The sequence below is a fragment of the Panicum virgatum genome, chromosome 2N, assembly GCF_016808335.1.
Source record: "Panicum virgatum strain AP13 chromosome 2N, P.virgatum_v5, whole genome shotgun sequence".
NCBI lineage: Eukaryota > Viridiplantae > Streptophyta > Magnoliopsida > Poales > Poaceae > Panicum > Panicum virgatum.
Window position 1 is genome coordinate 7,082,577 of NC_053146.1, and position 18,828 is coordinate 7,101,404.

The 18,828-nt window shown below is 46.4% G+C and overlaps 1 protein-coding gene across 1 annotated transcript; it reads right to left on the reverse strand.

Moving 5' to 3' along the window:
• Nucleotides 1–856: 856 nt before the first annotated feature.
• LOC120662321 (protein argonaute MEL1-like) lies at nucleotides 857–9,605 on the reverse strand. The gene is made up of 22 exons (XM_039941494.1): nucleotides 9,488–9,605; nucleotides 7,844–8,349; nucleotides 6,352–6,542; nucleotides 6,106–6,246; nucleotides 5,872–6,005; nucleotides 5,391–5,500; nucleotides 5,206–5,312; nucleotides 4,979–5,114; nucleotides 4,786–4,902; nucleotides 4,285–4,392; nucleotides 4,122–4,193; nucleotides 3,806–3,925; nucleotides 3,581–3,719; nucleotides 3,157–3,272; nucleotides 2,941–3,081; nucleotides 2,635–2,780; nucleotides 2,488–2,550; nucleotides 2,209–2,408; nucleotides 1,891–1,964; nucleotides 1,695–1,789; nucleotides 1,525–1,556; nucleotides 857–1,352 (listed from the first exon to the last, which is right to left on the reverse strand). The coding sequence occupies exons 1-22, from the start codon at nucleotides 9,603–9,605 to the stop codon at nucleotides 1,189–1,191; spliced, it is 3,030 nt and encodes a 1,009-aa protein (XP_039797428.1). The 3' UTR covers nucleotides 857–1,188.
• Between the last annotated feature and the right edge of the window lie 9,223 nt (nucleotides 9,606–18,828).

Genomic DNA, 18,828 nt, shown 5'->3' on the forward strand with positions numbered 1-18,828 from the left:
CCACCGCAGCTGGCGTCTCGCCAGACGCCTGTTTGTTTATCTCTCTTCATTTCTCTCTTCTCCACGTAGATATGATGAGCCGGCTATCCGCCCACCATAATATTTGCACTTCATTTCTCTCTTCTCCACGTAGATATGAGTCGGCTATCCGCCCACCATAATACTTACTCTCAAATGTGCAGTATACACTATGAATGTATACACCAACTCATGTCAGAGTTCAACGCTGCTGCTGCTGATCTTTTTTTTAAAGAAAAAAACGCTGCTGCTGATGGCACGGTCGCTACACGCTAGGATGTCATCGTGGTCGACCTTGGCCAACCCCGGGGACTCACCGACAAGAATCAAGTGCGGCGCCCCCTCCTAGTCTCCCCAGTTCCCTCACCGGCAGCGACGGACTACGACGTGCTCATTATGAACGGTGTGCTCGCTCGTCAGCAACAATCTCGCGAGACCCCATCCAGCGCTAGCTAGATCTCCACTTCCTTCGTCAACAACGGATTTGACACCTCCAACGCTACGCGCTACATCACGGGATTGCCTGAGGACTCGCCGACACCGAACCAAGAGTGGCGCCTCCTCCTAGTCTCCATGGCGCTCTCGCCGCGTCGGCAGCAGTGCGCTCGCTCATCAACAACGGACGAGACACCCCCATCCAGCGCCTGGCAGCAGCCACTCCACTTCCTTCGTCAACAACAAATTCGGCACTTCATCCAGCGCCAGGCATGTCGCACCTCAAATGTGTAGTATACACTCAGAATGTACATTAAATGTGTAGCACACTATCTGTTTTTTTCCAACTACAAAGTGATCTTCACCAATCCTAGGCATTAATTACATAGGATAGGGCACGGAATTTACCTTGTTGGGTTCAATGAGCCTTGAGCAAAGTTACCTCAAACTGCAACGTCCCAGAAAATCTGCAGATCTCTGGGCAGCAAGAGTACATTAGCCGAACTCAATTGATATCTTAAAAAAGAACACAAAACAAAACGGCGCCAACAACTAAAACTTCACCAGCAGCACTCATGCAAAACTCAGCAGAACCATCAATGCCAGTTTAGCACATCCTAAAAGTCACATCAGCAGCGAACAAGTTCTTACAAAAGCACGGCCTTTTGCAGATCGAGACCGCCGGCCTAGAGCCGAACATGCACCACAATGGCCACCAGCAGCTCGCGCCGATCATCAGCAGAAGAACATCACTTCCTTCACTTTGTCCTTGACCTGCGGGAGCCGGCGGAGCGCAGCTGGGCCGCCACTGACAACAGAGGCTCCATCGGTGCCCTCTGCCTGCTCGTCGTAGTACCTCGCGCGGAACGCGGCCAGGTGAGCGTAGTAGGCCGGTGGAACTGCACCGGGAAGGATTGGAATAAATTTTCCAGTGGCAAATATATAAGGAACTACAAGAACATATGAGCACATGAATACAGAAATACAGAAAGAAAAAAAAGAGGAGAACTAATCTCTCCAAATAATTAAGGAGCAGTACATCTGCATCGGTAGGCCTGGGAGGAGACTTACCAACTGAGACAGAGCGCGTGCAGCGTGCATATCTGCATTGCAAAACAGAAATCTGCTTGAGTTCCAATGGCAGTGACGATCAGCATTGAAATTGAATAGGGAATTGAGTAGGGGAACAAATATAGTGACAAAAGGAGCAGGAGTGGTGAATGGAGGGTGATCAAGCTTACGTGTAACACAGGTTGTTAGTTAGCATCTGCAGCGCATCAGCCGAGAAATGGTTCTCGTCATAGAGGACATGATAGTGTGCTGGCCTGCTTGTTCCCTGAAGAAATGCTTTTACATTAGTCTGAAGGCAAATATTACTTAGAAGGTCAGCAGCTCCAAAGTATCGGGACGCACGGCGCCGAAGTGTCTGACACATACCTGGATTCCAGCATGGCTACAAAGGTAGAAATCAAACTCGTTGGGATGACAAATGCTGGAATCAACCACAGTTCCTGCACAGCAGAAAAAAGAGTCACAATTCCACAATCAAAGATGTGCTAAAGTAACTATCATATACTTTGCTGGAAGTGGAGATCTCTGAAAGATACACTGGCCACCCAGCCAACAAGGGTTGGGTAGAGGGTGGTAAACCCAGCCAGCCAGAGTTCAATTATCACCTACATTAACGCTACGGTAGATATGTCTTCTTACTTTTGATTATAAGTGATAAACAAGGATGGTGACCATGGTACTAACCAGGAAGAATGTTTCCACTTTTATCAGTGAGATCACGCCTTCCATGAACCTCAGGGAAGAGCCTTGTGTGGTGCCTTTTCTGTACTATTACAAATGTCACTGGGGGTAGATAATCACGTTGCATAGAGGCACAAGCCTTCCTGATTGCATCCATTTCATGGAGCAAAACGTGGCTGAACTGTCCTTCACTTACACCATCCCTAAATAAAGAAAAAAAAAGGGTAGTAGGAAGTCAATAAGGCTTCATCCAAGAGTTATGTAAATAATTCAAGCACATACCTGTAAAAAATAATCCTTTCAGGTTTTCGGCCAGTCCTCTTATAGAATGAAGACAGCAACTCCCTGCAGAAAATAATTCAGGCATCTAAGTTTCAAACTATCATCTCTTAATTCACATACATCATGAACATGAAGGATACGAGTTACCTTATCATTCCACCATTTACTGGGGTGCCTTTCTCTGGATCTGTAGCAGTCCAGAAGAGATTCTGTATAATCTCCTGCCTATGTGCTTGGGCAGAGACCAGAGCTTTATAGGTTGTTACTTGAGGCCAGTCCATGGATGCCACCACCTGCAAAAGGTGATGACAACTATCCGTTATTTTGTTTCAGAAAAGCCCCCATTGAAGTTCGGAACCATAACAATTAGCATTCAAATATGAACCGAAATTTTCATTTAAATTACTGCAACGTTTGAACAGAACGATTGCTAGCAGACAACAAGAAACTGACAGCTGCAACAGATGCCGATGAGTCTTCGCCTGCTACAGGATGGGTAACATCAGCACCAAAAATGATTGTTGGTACATCTGAGACAAAAGGTATTCCACTAGGCTCGAAGGCTCTCTCAAGCACTGTATTACGCCCTCCAACCTGATAAACACAAAAAATATCACTTCCATGACAACTGAAGCACACCAAAGGAAGAAAGCAGTAAATTGCACTGACCTTCACATTGATTTTAAGGGCAACGTTTTCGAAATACTGCTTGTTTTTGTTGGGCTTTGGATGTATGCACTGAGATACTATATCAAGTTTAGTCTCGCACAGCCTCTTAATTTTCCCTAGAAAATCGCACAAGTGTTAACCATGAAACCAAGCAGAAACACTCATGCACATTTTCTTTTTTGCAAAATTCATGGACAAATATGTTCATATGCAGAATGTTGTGAAAGTTAACTGTAAGTTTTCAACAGAAAAAACTGCAAATAACTTGCCCTATGTGTGCTATACCAAAAAGATACATGTTACTGGACCATTGGTCAACTTTTTTCCATAGAATTGTGTAAACATAGTTTTTTTTCCATAACATTCATAACTTTCTTTTTTTTCAGAAATTTTATAAGTGTACAGTCTTCAAGCATGAACATACCATAATGACTAGAAACATCTGGAAGAATCACAATAAGCAGCTGGAGATTGGGAGCCCTCGTGTGAACATCCCTTAGAGCAGCTTCTATGTGGTTGGGAGAAGCTGACTGAACTTCTATCACTGGCTTTCGATTGAAAACCTGAAATTCCATTGACATCAAATTCAAAGGGCTCTGGCTGAGGATTTATAAGCTAGTCATATCCAGAAGCATATGCACGAATTTACCATGCCAATGGAATTGCACATCTGAACCAAGTCATCGCATATTCTGTCTACAACATGACGTGGCATCCGCGAAAAGCTCAAACAAGTCCAGCTGTTAACAGTTCCACCATTGACCATTTTCTGGAAACATAAAGTGAATATCAGTAGGAAGAGTATTCCAGAACCGACAAAAGCCAACTCTAGGAACCAGAAAATCTTTTGTTTGCATTTTTTCTGCAATTATACATTGTTGGTATTATTCCAACATAAAAATGAAAATGAGCTGGCAAGAAAATCATCATATCAGGAAATCTAACTCGCCAACATATAGAATCACCTTGTTAATCATATTCCACTGCCCGATGCTTGGTGCAACAGTTTTCTCCCTTCCAGATTCATGGTATTTCAGCTGAAACAAGATTAAATTTAGTCATTCTTAGAATTTAGTTATAGAAAATCAAAAGCCAACCATCAAACTGAAGATGTTGTATAACAGATACCAAGGGTGGAGGCAGCACACGAGCTTGCACATTTGCCATCTGATTGGTGACAGTGATCCCGAACACCTGTGCCAGCCTATCAGCTGAATAGTTGTTGTGGCCAACCATCTAAACAAGGCAAAAAAGAAAACATTGCACTTAAGTTGCTGTGAAAAAATGGCAGAAATGATATTAGATCACAACAAAGTGCGATGACTACATTTAAGAAACAAAAACCAAAGTATAAAAACTATACATTACATGTGGACTACGCTTGCTTACTGCCAAATGTATGCACTCAATTAAATTTTGAAGTTCTTTGGTACATAATATGTCAATAAATCATTTTTCTTAAACAATAACTAAACAGACCTGGGAGTTCTGTGAAAACATGGATAAGGATACAGCCAATTTCAGGTTTTAAACTCTAGATATTTCAAAAAGAAATTGATGTAATAAATTTCAAGAAATTTTAACCTTTCAAAAAGGCAGTGTCAAAGCCAAAGTGGGCTAGAAATGTACCTGGATGATATTGTTCTCCCTCTCTTGGGGCCGTTTACAGGTTGCCTTTAGTATGCTGGTCACCTGTGTGTCACTGAGCTTCCTAGAGTATTTCTGCCCTTCAATAATTTGACAGACCTGCAAACATGTCATACATATAATTAGCATGGTGCACCAGGTGTTGAGCAGAAATCAGAAACGACGCAAATACTACCTCCATCGGTAAATATATCGGCTTAGAATCATTGCCGGACTGCAGGCAGGGCCAAGCAGTGTATTGCAACCGGTACTTGTAACGTTGTTCAAAGTATTGAACAACAGTCAGCTGAGTGCCATCGTTGCAAGGAAAGCTTAAGACAAGAAATGGCAACAAAGTAAGTTTGTACTGGAAGAAAAATACTAGACTGAATAAGCATTGGGATGAGATATCAACAGATGAACCTCAGTTGTTCTAGTGGGACAGAAGTAATCCCAGTTATCTTGTAGATGCTCTTTTTGCCCTGCTGGTGTGTGGTCTCAACACGAACTCCACGCAGGGCTTTCTTAATCTGGGAAATAATATAGAGACAGATCTATTAGTGACTGTAAATAAGTAGCATCTAACAACTTTTGTTGACAAATATTACCTTCAAACGATCCCTGTCCGAAAAAGGCTGCCTGGGGTTTGTCACCAGTAGAAACTCCTTAACAAATTGTACCGCAGGGATAGATTTATAGAATGAAGTCGAGCATGTGTCTGAATAATAAAAGGGCAATCAGAGGTTAAAAATTGAAAAGAAATGCACAACATTCCTATGAACATAAAAATGAAGGCCGCATCTATATCCTACTCAATTGTTTTAGGGGAAAACTTAAATTTGGACTGCTGGAATGTATGCCACACACAAGCTATTGTTTTGGTCATGTGCCACTAAGTTCGTCTTTGTGTGTATGACACCTGAACTTTAGACACAAATTCCAATGCCATAGGCAGAAATGTGGAACAAATAATGGCACACCAACTTCTGTGTGGCTTACACACGAAATCCTGAGTTTCTGCAAGTCTCGATTGAAATTGAATACAATGGTGTAATTTTCAACAAAGTAATTTTCGGAGAAGATCAGTACCAATGTTCAACGAGAGGCCCATTTGAGTGGGGCGCAAGCTCTGATAATATCCTCTCCAACACTCCAGCCCATCACCAATGTCCCTTGCAGCACCAAACTGCTTGGAGAAGAACGATCTTGAAACAGTGACATAACTGCAAAACGAAATGAAACCAGTGATCACATGGTCAGCAGCTCCAACAAAACAAGAAATTGCAGAAAAGAAAAGGTGAAGAAATAGCACTGTTATCATACTTGAGAGAAGGCGATTCCCTCATTACAACATCAAGTGCTTGGATTGTGTCATGTGGTGAGTCCCTTTGCTGACCGTTGAGGAACTGCTGCAGGTGGTACAGATTTGCCCGTGCCGCATATCGAATTGTCACTTTGTACTCACTGCATTTAAGTAATTAAGAAAACAGGACACATAATTCATAAGTTAACAGCAGCAAGTCACAAAGTAGTGGTGTGCAAAAAACACATAGAAAGTGACGTGCTTACATTTCTCGGCGTCCCAACTTGACAACAAAATCCATTGACTTGAATGGCAGCTCGCCTGCAGTGTACATGCTCATGCTTCCATCGTATGCAGGCATCTTGTGGGCGAGCGATGTCTCACCGTGCGCCTTGATAAGCTCCGAAAGCACCACCCTGTTGATTCTTCTTGCCTTCGGTTCAGGACTGATTGAAACCTGGTATGTATATGGATACAGTCAGAAGGTGGAGCAAAAGAACAGCCTTCCAACAAAACATTCAGTGATAATGAACCAATTTACACAAAACCTAGGGCCAAGTCGTACATATGTGTTCCAAACACAAAAATCCTGATCCAATGCTTCATGAATGTAAGCAACATAAATCACGGGTATTAAAGTAAACAACATGTGTTCCAAACTCAATTATAATGCACAAGTGCAGTACTACTGATCAGGAATGCTGCTTGCAGTTTTGGAAAACGTTCAAGTTGTCTGGTAAACAAACTCAGAATTGCTAGCTATCGATCTGTTTCTTTTCTTAGAAAAAAATGACCAAATTCATCCGAGCACAAGGGATGGAGCGGCATCAATATCACCCCAACATCTGCCTCATCACACAGGCCCCCGCCATGCCGTAACCAGCCTCCCTCTGAACCGGGCCACAACCATCTGTAAATCCTAACCCAGCGATCATCCTCCCAATTATGACCCAAACCAAGCTCATGATCGAGAAAAGATAATGGTGCAGCCTCGAGCAAAAAATCAAGAAGTCCATCTGACAGCCTGAAACTGGACTGATTTCTCAAATGGCAGCTAGCAATTCTAGATAAATTACCTGGCTTACAACAGGTAAAGCGTATGAGGCGCAAAAGAAAAGCTCCAAAGTGTGTTCGCAACAAAGAAACCACCAGGGTACCACCCAAACCCAAATCCTAAAGAGCCTATCCACCATGCAACCACCAACATGCAAGAGGACCAAGACCTTGCCTAAACCGTCGATACACTTGGCAAGCAATAATGAAGCGATGGCCATCAATGCCATGTCATGGAGTATAGAAGGAAATGGTGAAAGCAACACAGTTGTGCTTGACACACAGAACCCGAGGCATCAACCCGCTTCATTTGCACAAGCATAGCAGACAGTACTTCACATGCCGACTGTGAAGACTTTTGCTCAGAATGGCAAGTGCTGAAATTACCACTTTGGACCTAGAAAAATAAGAGGAAATGGGACAGCTGGTAGTACTCCCCCGACGAAAAAACGAAAAAGTTTACCTCTATCTGCTTCCCCCACTACATTCCAACAAAACAAATCCATCCCAAGAATACAAGCCCACAATGGTGATCATGTACGTGAGAATAGCATTTCAGAACAAAAAACGCATACATGTCCAACGCCAATGGAACAATTACTGAGAAATTACTGGTCTAATAAAACCCTGAAATGGAAGGATAAAAAAAAATAGACCGAAAACAAAAGTGCACGAGTAGATGGGGAGGAGGGGAGGGGAGCTCACGTTGTAATGGCAGATGTCGTTGTCGGCCACTTCGACGAGGAAGTGGTTCGCGCGCACGACGACCCTCCTCCCCAGCTTGCCGAACCCCGGGCGCGCCGGGTGCGGGATCCCCTTGCTCGACACCGGCGGAGCCGCCGCCGGCTGTTGCGCGGGCGCGGATCTAGCTGCAGCAGGCGCGGGAGGAGCGGCGGGGTGCGCGCCCGCCACGGCCAGCCTCCCCATGCCTCTCGCCAAGGCGGTAGCAGCCACCGCCGCGGCGGGGGCTGGAGGCGCTGGCGCCGGACCCGACGCGGCGGGAGCGGGCGGCCTCGCGGGAGTCGAGGCGGCTGCCGCGGAGACGGCCACCGGCGCTACAGGTCGTGGCGCGGCGGGAGCGGAACGGACGGGTGCTGGCCCCACGCCGCCGCGGCCCGGGGCCGCGCCCTCCCTGCGCCCGAGCGGCTGCTGCGGGTACCCGCCGGCGCCTCGGCCTCCGCCTTCACCGCGGCCGTAAGGCTGCTGGTGCCCTGCCCCGCCGCCGCGCCCGTGGGGCTGCTGGTACCCTCCAGCGCCGCCGCCGCCGACGCGGCCACCGCGCTCGCCGCCTCGCCCGCGCCCTCCGGCACCACCGCGCCCACCACCGCCGCCCGCACCACGCGAATCCATGCGGAAAGGGATGGGGTTTTTCCGAGTGGTGGCGACTGGAAGGGAAGTACAGGAGGAGAAACTGATGAGCAATTGATGAGCACGCGAAGCCGGGGAGACGGGGGAGTTTATAGCCAAGGTGCGCGGCCACGCGACGTGGGCGGCTGCGGCCTGCGTGGTAAGGGACGAGACGCGCGGTTGTACCCACGCTCGCTGAAGGTGGGGACAGGGAAAGGTGGTCCCACTTGTCAGTGAAGTTTAGGGGTTCGCCCTTTGTGAATTAGCTTTGCTTGGTAGGCTATGATATTGGCACCCTTAGATACCAAATATAAGATATAAAATTAAAATAATATTTAAAAAATAATTTTATATTCCTTTTACTTTCCCTACCTTTACTTCTACGCCTTCATTAATTTTGTCTTGGTTGTACCGCTCCACGCGGTGCTCACCTTTTCCACTTCAATTGTAGTGTCAGGATGTCACCCTTTGTTGTCTTGATTGTATTGCTCGCATGCCACCTTCCTTTTGTTTCGGTTGTATTGTCGTGTATTGACATCATTTCCACCTCGGTTGTCTTGTCCTGGCACTGCCAGCCTTTTACACCTTGGTTGCCCGCACATTACCATCCTTTTCTGCAAGCGTGTTGCATGCACCACCAACCACCTTGGGTGTATTGTCCGTGCATTGTCACCTTGATTGTATCATAGCTCCTAAGGTACACTAGGTGAAGAACACACTCCGGCACGTAGGAAGAAAACATAGAAGGAAAGTGAAAAGGGAAAAATTGAGGAAAAAGGAGAAATTGAGAGGAACAAAAAAGGAAATACGGCACTGCACGGCGGCGGACGCCACCGGGCGTTCCCGCCGCCCGCGCCTCTGCTTGGATGTCGCCTCCGTCCGTCTCGCTCCCGCCGCCGTTTGCGCTGACGCCTCGACACCAGTGCTGCCGCCGACACTACCGCTTCGACACCAGCATCCAGATCCGCCGCCCGCTCCATGCCGCCGCCCGGATCTACCGGCCGTTGCACTGCCTCGACACCGCCGCCCGCCAATCCACCTCGACGCCGTTGGACCGGATCCGCTGCCCATTGCTTCGTCTCGACGTCGCCGGCCTAGATCTGCCATCTGCGCCCTCCATGGCGGGCGGAGGGCGGCGCGCTGAGGCGGCATGGGGAGGGACGGTGGCAGCGTCTGGGAGGGGGAGGGGCGGCGACAGCATGGGGACGGCAAAAGGGAGGGATGGAGGGCGGTGACTGCTAGGAGGGGGGATGGAAGCCGGGGAGGAAGGGGGCACGTTGCGGTAGATAGGGTGGAGAGGGCGGGTTTTTTTGCAAAAAAATATGAATGGCGGGTTTGAATAACAAAACTTGAAGGGTCTATTTGCAAAAAAAACAAGGAACGGCGTGGATCAATCTCTCGCGACGGATCGGACGGCCAGCGTTGCGCTACCTTTCTCCGGGGACACGTGTCGCTCCGTGGGCAGCCGGGTGCTCCCAGGCCTCCCTCTCCATGGTGTATAGTAGTAATAGTATAGTATTTCCTAGTTGTATCACGTAAAGATATTTTTTCTCGATTTTACTGGTCTGTAAGATATAATTTTCTTTTTTATTGAGAAAAACACCAGAAAGATACCTTATATCTGATTCATATTATATGAAAAACAATGGATGGTACAAAAGATATCATTTTCGATTATGTTTGTCGCCTTAAGATGCCTTCCTCATTTGTATTATGCCACGTGACATGACACGTCTCTAAGAGAGCCACGGCACCTAGTAGAGGATTTAAGGCACCCTACTACTAGCACCTTGCATCACGAGCTCTTGGGCTTATAGGCAGGCTCTCCTCCATGAGGTAGTTGATGATCGTGGACAAGACTCTATGCTAAAGTCTAGCCCAAGATGTAAGTGGAGATTCCATCTCTTGTGCCGCGCCATCATGGTCTAGATCTTGTGATACCAGGCAGGTTTCAAATTGTGTATAAAAATCCTACAATGAAAATAGAGTCTCGAGCCTACTCACTCATGGTTCGAAGCAGAACAAACAAAAAAAAAGGCTCGCACTCACTTGCTCCCAGCCCAACCTGATGGTTATGGCAACACGGTAAGAGTCTCTCCTCCGATCTCCAATTTCTCTGTAAAATGATTTTCCACTAGTATCACGAGAAAATGGTCGACAAACTCGAATACGTTACAAGCAAAAATGATGGGTGGCCCTACCAAAAAAAGCTGACTCGAAAACTCTATCCATATAACTCCCGAATTGGTCTAGTCGGGTATCTTTGGGCTTGAAACATCCTGAGCTTTTTATAAGGAAAAATCTAAAGCGTGTGTTCGCGTCCGCATGCGACACCGCAACCTTGGTGGTCCGCTGCGGCCTACCAAAGCATGGTGGGTCGCTGCGGCCCACACATTTTTTCTTTTGGTCACACTTTAAAAATCAATAACTTTGTTATGGGGTATCTATTTTCAGTCACATTTGCACTATTATTTTTCTTATAAGAATATATCTAATATAAGATGTATAATACATATATTTTGGGAATGTATTTTCAATGTTGTTGTTGAAGCACTCAAGTTACTACTGTTGTTGTGTTGTTGAGCAGCCAAATTGCTTCTGTATTGCTGAAGCACCCAGTTGTTGCTGCTATGTTGTTGAGCACCCAAGTTAGTTGCTGTTGTTGCTGTTGAAGCATGTAAGTTGTTGTTATCGTATTGGTAGGCTATCATGTAATTATTGACACCCTTAAATACCAAACATAAAATATAAAATTAAATGAATCTTAAAAATATTTTATATTCCACCTAGTTGCTCTGCGTTTATGTGTCACATGATCATTTTTACCTCGGTTGTATCGTCTACGCCTCCATCACTTCTGTCTCGGTTATATTGCTCCACGCGCTGGCCCACCTTTTTCGCTTCGATTGTAATGCCAGAATATCACCACCCTTTTTGTCTTGATTGTATTGCCCTCATGCCGCCTTCCTTTCTGTCTCGGTTGTATCGTCGTGTACCGCCATCATTTCCACCTCGGTTGTCTTGTCCAGCACTGACACCCTTTTATGCCTCGCTTGCCGGCGCGTTACATCCTTTTCTGCAAGCGAGAGTGTGTTGCTTGCGCCACCAACAACCTCAGGTGTATTGTCCGCGCATCGTCACCTTGGTTGTATCATTCTAACTCCCTAGGGTTCATTTTCCGGTTGTATCACCTAAATATATTTTTCTCGGTTTTACTTATCTGTAAGATATCATTTTCTTTTTTTTTTGGAAAGACACCATAAAGGTATCACATATCAGACTCGTATCAAGAAAACAATTTGTGGTATAAAAGATATCATTTTCGATGTGTTTAGCACCTGATCATCTAAGATACCTTCATTAGTCGGATCGCCTCTGAGAAGCAATGATAACGAGCCTCATTTTTATTCCAAAAACTAAAACTTTAATGGACCCATATGTATTACCCACAAATTATGGTAATGAACTCACCGCAATTGCATTTGGCCCAAAGTAGTCTCCCAATAAGATATTTAAGTGGTGAATTTAGAATTTAGGGTTTGATTATGTCAATTTCTTCTAGCGAGGTGTATCATGAGGTTTCAAAAGCTCACGTGTCCCCACCTCTATTTACCAATGATTTTGAAATACTTATAGCAATTGGGTCCAGTCACAATATATGTATAACTAATTAAGAGTCTAAGAGACTTTAGTTAAATCCTAAATCTTGATCGATTCACCTCACTCGCATGATGTGTAGATGAAGTGTCTATCTCTTTCTCAACGTTGAGACGCTCAAGCACTTCGTCTCATTTGCACAGCCATGCCACCAAAGGTTGTCGATCTCAAAAAGAAAAAAAAACATGGCACCAAGGCTAAACAATTCACTCAAGCTCAATCCCTTTCGACTTCGTAAATGTTCCGAAAAGTATGCCCTATAGCTACCTCTAGAAGACCTACCCCACGATGTACTACCTTCATGGCCACACTAGATATACGGGACTTTCACAGTCATATATTCACATTGGCGTACTAGAGAAAATTATATGCCTCGTGACATGTCTCTAAGAGAACCAAGCCACCTAGCTAGTAGAGGATTTAAGGGCATCCTACTACTAGCATGCACCTTGCATCACGAGCTCATTCCTGGGCTTAGTTGATGATCAAGGACAAGACTCTATGCTAAAGTCTAGCCCAAGGTGTAAGTGGAGATTATTACATCTCTTGTGCCGTGCCATCATGCATGGTCTAGATCCTGTGATATAAGGCAGGTTACAAATTGTGTATAAAAATTTTAAAATGAAAATAGAGGCTCGAGCCCACTCACTCATGGTTCGAAGCAGGGAAAAAAAAAGGCTCGCACTCGCTTGCTCCTAGTCCTAGAGCCCAACCTGATGAACCAATAGCAACACGGTAAGAGCCCTCCGATCCCCCATTCTCCGTGAAATGGCTTTCCACGCGTAAAATGGTCGACAAACTCGAATGAGTTACAAGAAAAAATGATGGGTAGCCCTGCCAAAAAAGTGGCTCGAAAATTGTAGCCATATAACCCCTGGATTCAGTGGAGAATCTAGGATGACATTTGAAGTTAGGGTGATCCAAGCTAAAAAAAATTGAATTCAACAAGTCTACAAACATAGATTGTACTAAAGTTGTAAAAATATAATCTTTGCACATTTGAAGTACTAAACGTAAACTAATCACAAAACTAATTACAGAATTTATTTGTAAATTACGAGACAGATTTAATGAGCCTAATTAATCCATCATTAGAGCATGTGCACTGTAGCAATTATTGTAGTAATTTAGTGTCTAATCATAGTCTAATTAGGTTCATTAGATTCGTCTCGCAATTTATAAGCAAATTATGTAGTTCATTTTTTATTTCGTTTAGATTTAATACTCTATGCATGTAAAATTCTCTTTCGATGTGGTAGATTTGGAATTTTGAATTTCGCAAAATATCTTATACATATCTCTAAATCTTTCCCTATTTATAAAAAACTGGACCGATTTTTGCTGTACTTTGATTTTTGATATCGTTAGTAATTGACAAGTGGACCCAATCAATATCGTGCAAGCTGTACGTCCTTAGATGCCATGTTCTGCCTCGAGTCTTCGTTAAGCGGCCGTGGCCTGCCCCAGCAGTTCTCATGCTTGATCTGCTCCTCCGTTGTAACGTGATCTAGGCCCGACACACGGGCTCAGACCCATTCTCACGTTGAGTGGATCACATGTTGAGTGGACCACATCTACGCGTAACTTGCTTGCGCTTTCATCTTCACTTCGTGCAAAAGAGTTGCGAGTTACTCAGCTACTCCCTCCCATTCCTGGTCGCCACAGTGTTTACGCATGGTACTGTAGCCGCTACAGTCTCGTGAAAGTGGCCCATGGCCCACTTAGCCCACCAGGCTGATTCTCTAACGGGTTGTTACATCCGTGTTACTCTAACACTGCATGAACAGCACTGCATGCAGCATGCACTTTAATTGTTCAATGAAATGCTGGTGAAGCTGGCTGCTACTTTTTGCAACTGGACTGGGACGTGCTAGCTGCATGGTGGTGTAATTTGATGAGTTTGCAGGAGTGCGTAGAAATATAGAACGGGCCTTATGAAGTGGATATGCAAACAAAGATACAGATAGTATGAACTGACTAGCCTGCTAGAAATGATCAAGCTAGAAACGTTCCGTCCCAATGTTTACCTTTGCCACTTTTTCTTTTAACTTGCGGGCATCAAATAAAATAGAGAATACAGATCACGTCCCATTCCAATGTTTGCCTTTTTTCGCGACCATGCCTGAGTATGTTTTTCATTAAGAAGAAAGCAATTACAGACACAATCTTAATGCGGCCAAACAGAGTTTGACCAACACAAGAGCACAAAAAACTAAAAATAGAGAAATACTGAAAAAGGTACACACAAACGAGAAACACACAAGGACAACACGAACAACAGCAAAGCAATACAGAGAAGACAAAGGACTCGACTCACTCCTCTAACCAGAACCCTACAACTGAACTTACAAGCAGAAATAACATCGACCTGGGCGCAAAGGTGGCAAAGCATCCACCGAACAACCAACTACGGCGGCAAAGCATCCGCCCAGAGCAACTTGAACCAACTCGACGACTGCGGCAAAGCATCCGCCAGCGAAGTGAAACCGACGACCAAGTGCGACCCAGACGATGCAGATGGAAAGAAGCGAAGGCAGGCGCAGAAGCAGAAAACTCTCCGAGAAGAGTAGATGACCGCCACCAGCAAGGCTTCTGTAAGGATCGATGGACAAAAAGGGGGGTGAATTGGGTCTTTTTCAAATTTCTAAAACAAAATAAAGCAACCTTAACCTATGCAATGCTAGTAAGGATCAATTCACCAACTGGCTAATTAAGCAACCTACACAAGCTATAATGGAAACAACAAGATATAAAGCTAAGCAAGGTAGAGCTAAGTTATGATCTCTAGGTTCAAGCACATGAATAAATTGCATGAAAGTAAGTGCTTGAAAGTAAAGAGTGGGCAAGAGATGACCGGATTTTTTCCCGTGGTGTCGATATGTTGGCACACACCCCTAATCCACGTTGTGACACTCACTAAGAGTCTTGTCACCTCCCATGTTACCAAGACGAGGGTGCTCACTAAGAGTCTCCGTTCACTATCCCGGCGTGGTGGAGTACAAGCCACGTACAATCTTCTTCGGGCTCCCACAATTAACTTGGCAAGCTCCGCAAGAAGCACCTCAATCACCAAGATCGCCTAGGTGATGCCAATCACCAAGAGTAACAAGGTAGGGCCTTCACTTGAGCAAGATGATTGAATGATCAAATGAGTGGAATGTGAAGCTCAAGGTGGCTCTCAACAAGAGAATAAGTGTATGAGTGTTGCCTGGTGTCAAGAGACTTCAAAATGACTCATTGGAGGGGTATATATAGGCAGCTCACGCGGATAGAGCCGTTGGAGAAAAGCTGACAGAAAAAGTACTCAACGCCGGTTAATCCGACGACCCTCCAAAAGTCATCGTCGGTTCAACCGATGAATGTAAATTGCCCATTTGAAATACTAGCCGTTACAGCTCGGGCAATTTAACCGACGTATCATCGGTTTAACCGGTGAGTGTACTTGCCCACTGATCAACTGAAAAACCAATTCTCTGGACAACTGCACCGACGCTAACTCAAATCCTTCGTCGGTTTAACCAATGAGTGTAAGCCTGAAAACCCCTAAAAAACTGACTCTCTGGACAACTGAACCGACGTTAATTTTAAACATCGTCGGTTAATCCGGTGAACACTGTGTCCAGACTTCAGCAACTGTGTTTAACCGACGTATAGAAAATTGATGTCGTCGGTTAAACCGGTGATAAGACTTTTTCTTGATTTTGCTTTTTCTAATCTGAGTCTTGAATGAAATCCAAATATTCTTGAGATATGAGCTGAATAGCACTTGTTTGAGCTTCCAAGAACCTGAGTGACCAATGTGTGCATCCATTTTTTTGATTGACCATGTCCATGCTCAAGTTACTTGGCCTTAACCCCTCTTAATAGTGCGACCTCTACACAACTATAAAACCTATACTAACCTAAGTGTCCTTCTCAACCTTGCGATACTTAGGACTAGAAAGATCCTTAGTCTTGTTATATACTTGAGTTGAATACCGAGATCACCTTTTTGAATAATGAAATTTAGGGGCCTCTTTAACATATGATCCAATGAGCGATAAGATTTCATTAAGCTGCACAAACTCATTAGTCACAATAATGGTTGTCATTAATCACCGAAACATACCTTGAGGGCCTAGATGCTTTCAGCTTCCAAGACAACGCCTCCAGGAAGGAAACGACACCACAGGCGCCGTCGTTGTCCGACCAACATGGTCTAGGTTTTCACCCGGAAGGCAAGCAGGAGAGGGAGAAAAAGAGCGGGAGGATGACGCCTTAAAAAAGGTAAAGGGCGCCTGAGGGCGTCGTCGTTATCGATCCACAAGCGGAACCAAGGCTTTCGCCACCGCCCCTTTCCAACCCAGAGCCGACAACCAACACACGACCAGCGAGGGAGCGACACAAAGGGGGTTGCCGATGTCCGATCAAGGAGGGCATAGAGGGAGAGAGTGACACCTTCAACAAGGTAAGCGACGCCCACGGGCGCGGTCGTCACCGGCCTGCAAGCAAACCAAGGCTTTCGCCTTCCTCCCAATCCCAATCCGGAACCGATCAGACAGAGGACAGGAGGCCACCGCCCAAACGGAGGTCGGCCGCCGGCATCCCATCCTAGACGAGGCCCCCAAGGCGAGCAGCGGCGCAGTCGCAGCCCCCCAGCCACCACGAGGCGGCGGCGCGAGAGGAGGACCGCCCCGAGTGAGCGGCGGCAGCCCCCAGCGGCGGCAGCGGCGGTGGCGCGGCCAGGGGCCCTCGTACGGCCGAGGCAGCAGTGGCGGCAGTGAACCCCCCCCCACCCAGCGGCGACGTGGCCACGGGGGCCCGAACCCCCGCAGCGGCGGAGGCAGCACGGCCAGGGGGCCCGAACCCCCGCGGCAGCGGAGGTGGAGTGGCCAGGGGGCCCGAAACCCCTGTGGCGGCGGAGGCGTCGCGGCTAGGGGGCCCGACCTCCGCAGCGGCGGCAGCGGTGGCGATGCAGCGGGGACCCCTGCCCGCCCAAGGGGTCCGGCGGCGCAGCCGACGACGAAGGCGGCCGCAGCACAAACCGGCAGATCCGGCCACGAGGGGCCCGGATCCGGCCCCGGCGGCCGGCGGCGACGATGAACGGTGAGGAGACAGACCGAGGGGAGGAGGGAGATAAGGGAGAGAGGAGAGGGCGAGGGGGCGCGGCCAACGCCAACTTTGGCGCAACCCGTGGGCCGCCGCCGCCGCCCGGACGGACGCCGGTGACGGCGGCGGCCACCAGCGGCGGTCAGAGGGGGGAGGACGTTCGGCGGCGCGCGACGCCCCTCGTGCCGCCTGGGAGAGCGGGGGGGGGGGGTGTTCAGTGTTATGGTTCCAATGTTTGCCTTTGCCACATTTTCTTTTAACTTGCGGGCATGAGATAAAAGAGAGAATACAAGGGCCGTTCGGTTAGCAGTGTTCCGGGCAGTTCCGGTCCCGGAACAGTTCCTACGTATTCAAATTTCTGAAGCGTTCCAGCCCTGGAATCATTCTGGCTCTCGAATGGACCCTAAGGGTGCTTTGCTTTTAAAATACAAAAGAAAATATCCTTTCGCTTGGGACCATTTTTCATTTAAAAAAAAAGAAGCTAGGAAATATTCTGCACCCATGGTGGGTGTCAGCAGCATCGTTTTTTTAGGAAAAATATAAGGGCTGAGAAGATTGGTGCGGCTTATGGTTTTGCACATGGTTAGATGAATTATTCGGATAATGTTGATATTTAATTTAATATACCATTCTATTACTTATAACATTGAACAATCATTAATTTTATTTCTTGCAGAAGACTAAGTTTTAGCCATATTAAATAGACAAGAGGTTGGAGGAGATTTTTTTTCTCCCATGGCAAAGCACAGGTATTTTGCTAATCCAGATTTAAGTACGTAATTTGCATCAATGGCCTAGTCGTCGAAGATCAAAGTCGCTTCTATGCCGAATTCTTCTCCTAATTTCATTGAAGCAAGAAGTTGCAAATTACAACATGTAATTCTTAATCCTACTCTGGCTAATCGGCTACCAGTTTGGAACTACCAGCTAGCTACGAGCCTACGGATTGCAAATTTGTGGTCATGTTATCATGTAGTACAAGTGCAACCCACAATCTTAATTACATTGCCTCTCGACTGTGGCTCCGTCGATTCGTCGAAGCTTGCAAATTGCAATCGTCGCAGGCCAGCATCGCAGCACGCACGCATGTCACGCCCTCCTGCTCCGCGGCGTACGCTGCAGCCTGCAGTAGTGCTGGTCGTAGCTCGCAGCGCCGCCCCCAAACCCTAGGCGCGGACTGACTGATGGAGAGACGGGGAGGCAGGGAGCCTGGTGGACGCAGTCTGGTCGAAAGAGGAAGTGCGGACGCTGCCCCCTCAGATGCTACAGAAAAAAATACATCAAAGTAGTTATTGGGCTGTTTCTTAGGATATGCCGCGTGGGCCGCAGCCCACCCTTTAGATCCGCTCCTGCCCGGACTGGTCTAGTCGAGTATCTTTGGGCTCGAAATATCTTGGGCTTTTTATGAATTCTCGAGCTGGCTTTTATTCAAGTTTAACTCATTCTAATTCAAAATATATGATTCTGTCAGATGTCAATATAATAGTCAACAAGGTAAGCTTGAACTATCACTTTTAGCAAACATATCATTTTAGTACCACAATTATGCAAAAAAAATTTTATAGTGAATCTAGCTATGTCTACATCCTATATATTGC

Coding starts and splice junctions, on each gene's coding strand:
- LOC120662321 (XM_039941494.1), bottom strand. CDS start 9,605: ATGGAGGGCGCAGATGGCAGATCTAGGCCGGCGACGTCGAGACGAAGC. Junction 5,501..5,871: donor GGGCCTCTCGTTGAACATTG/GTACTGATCTTC, acceptor TTTATTATTCAG/ACACATGCTCGACTTCATTC. Junction 3,720..3,805: donor TGTGCAATTCCATTGGCATG/GTAAATTCGTGC, acceptor ATGGAATTTCAG/GTTTTCAATCGAAAGCCAGT.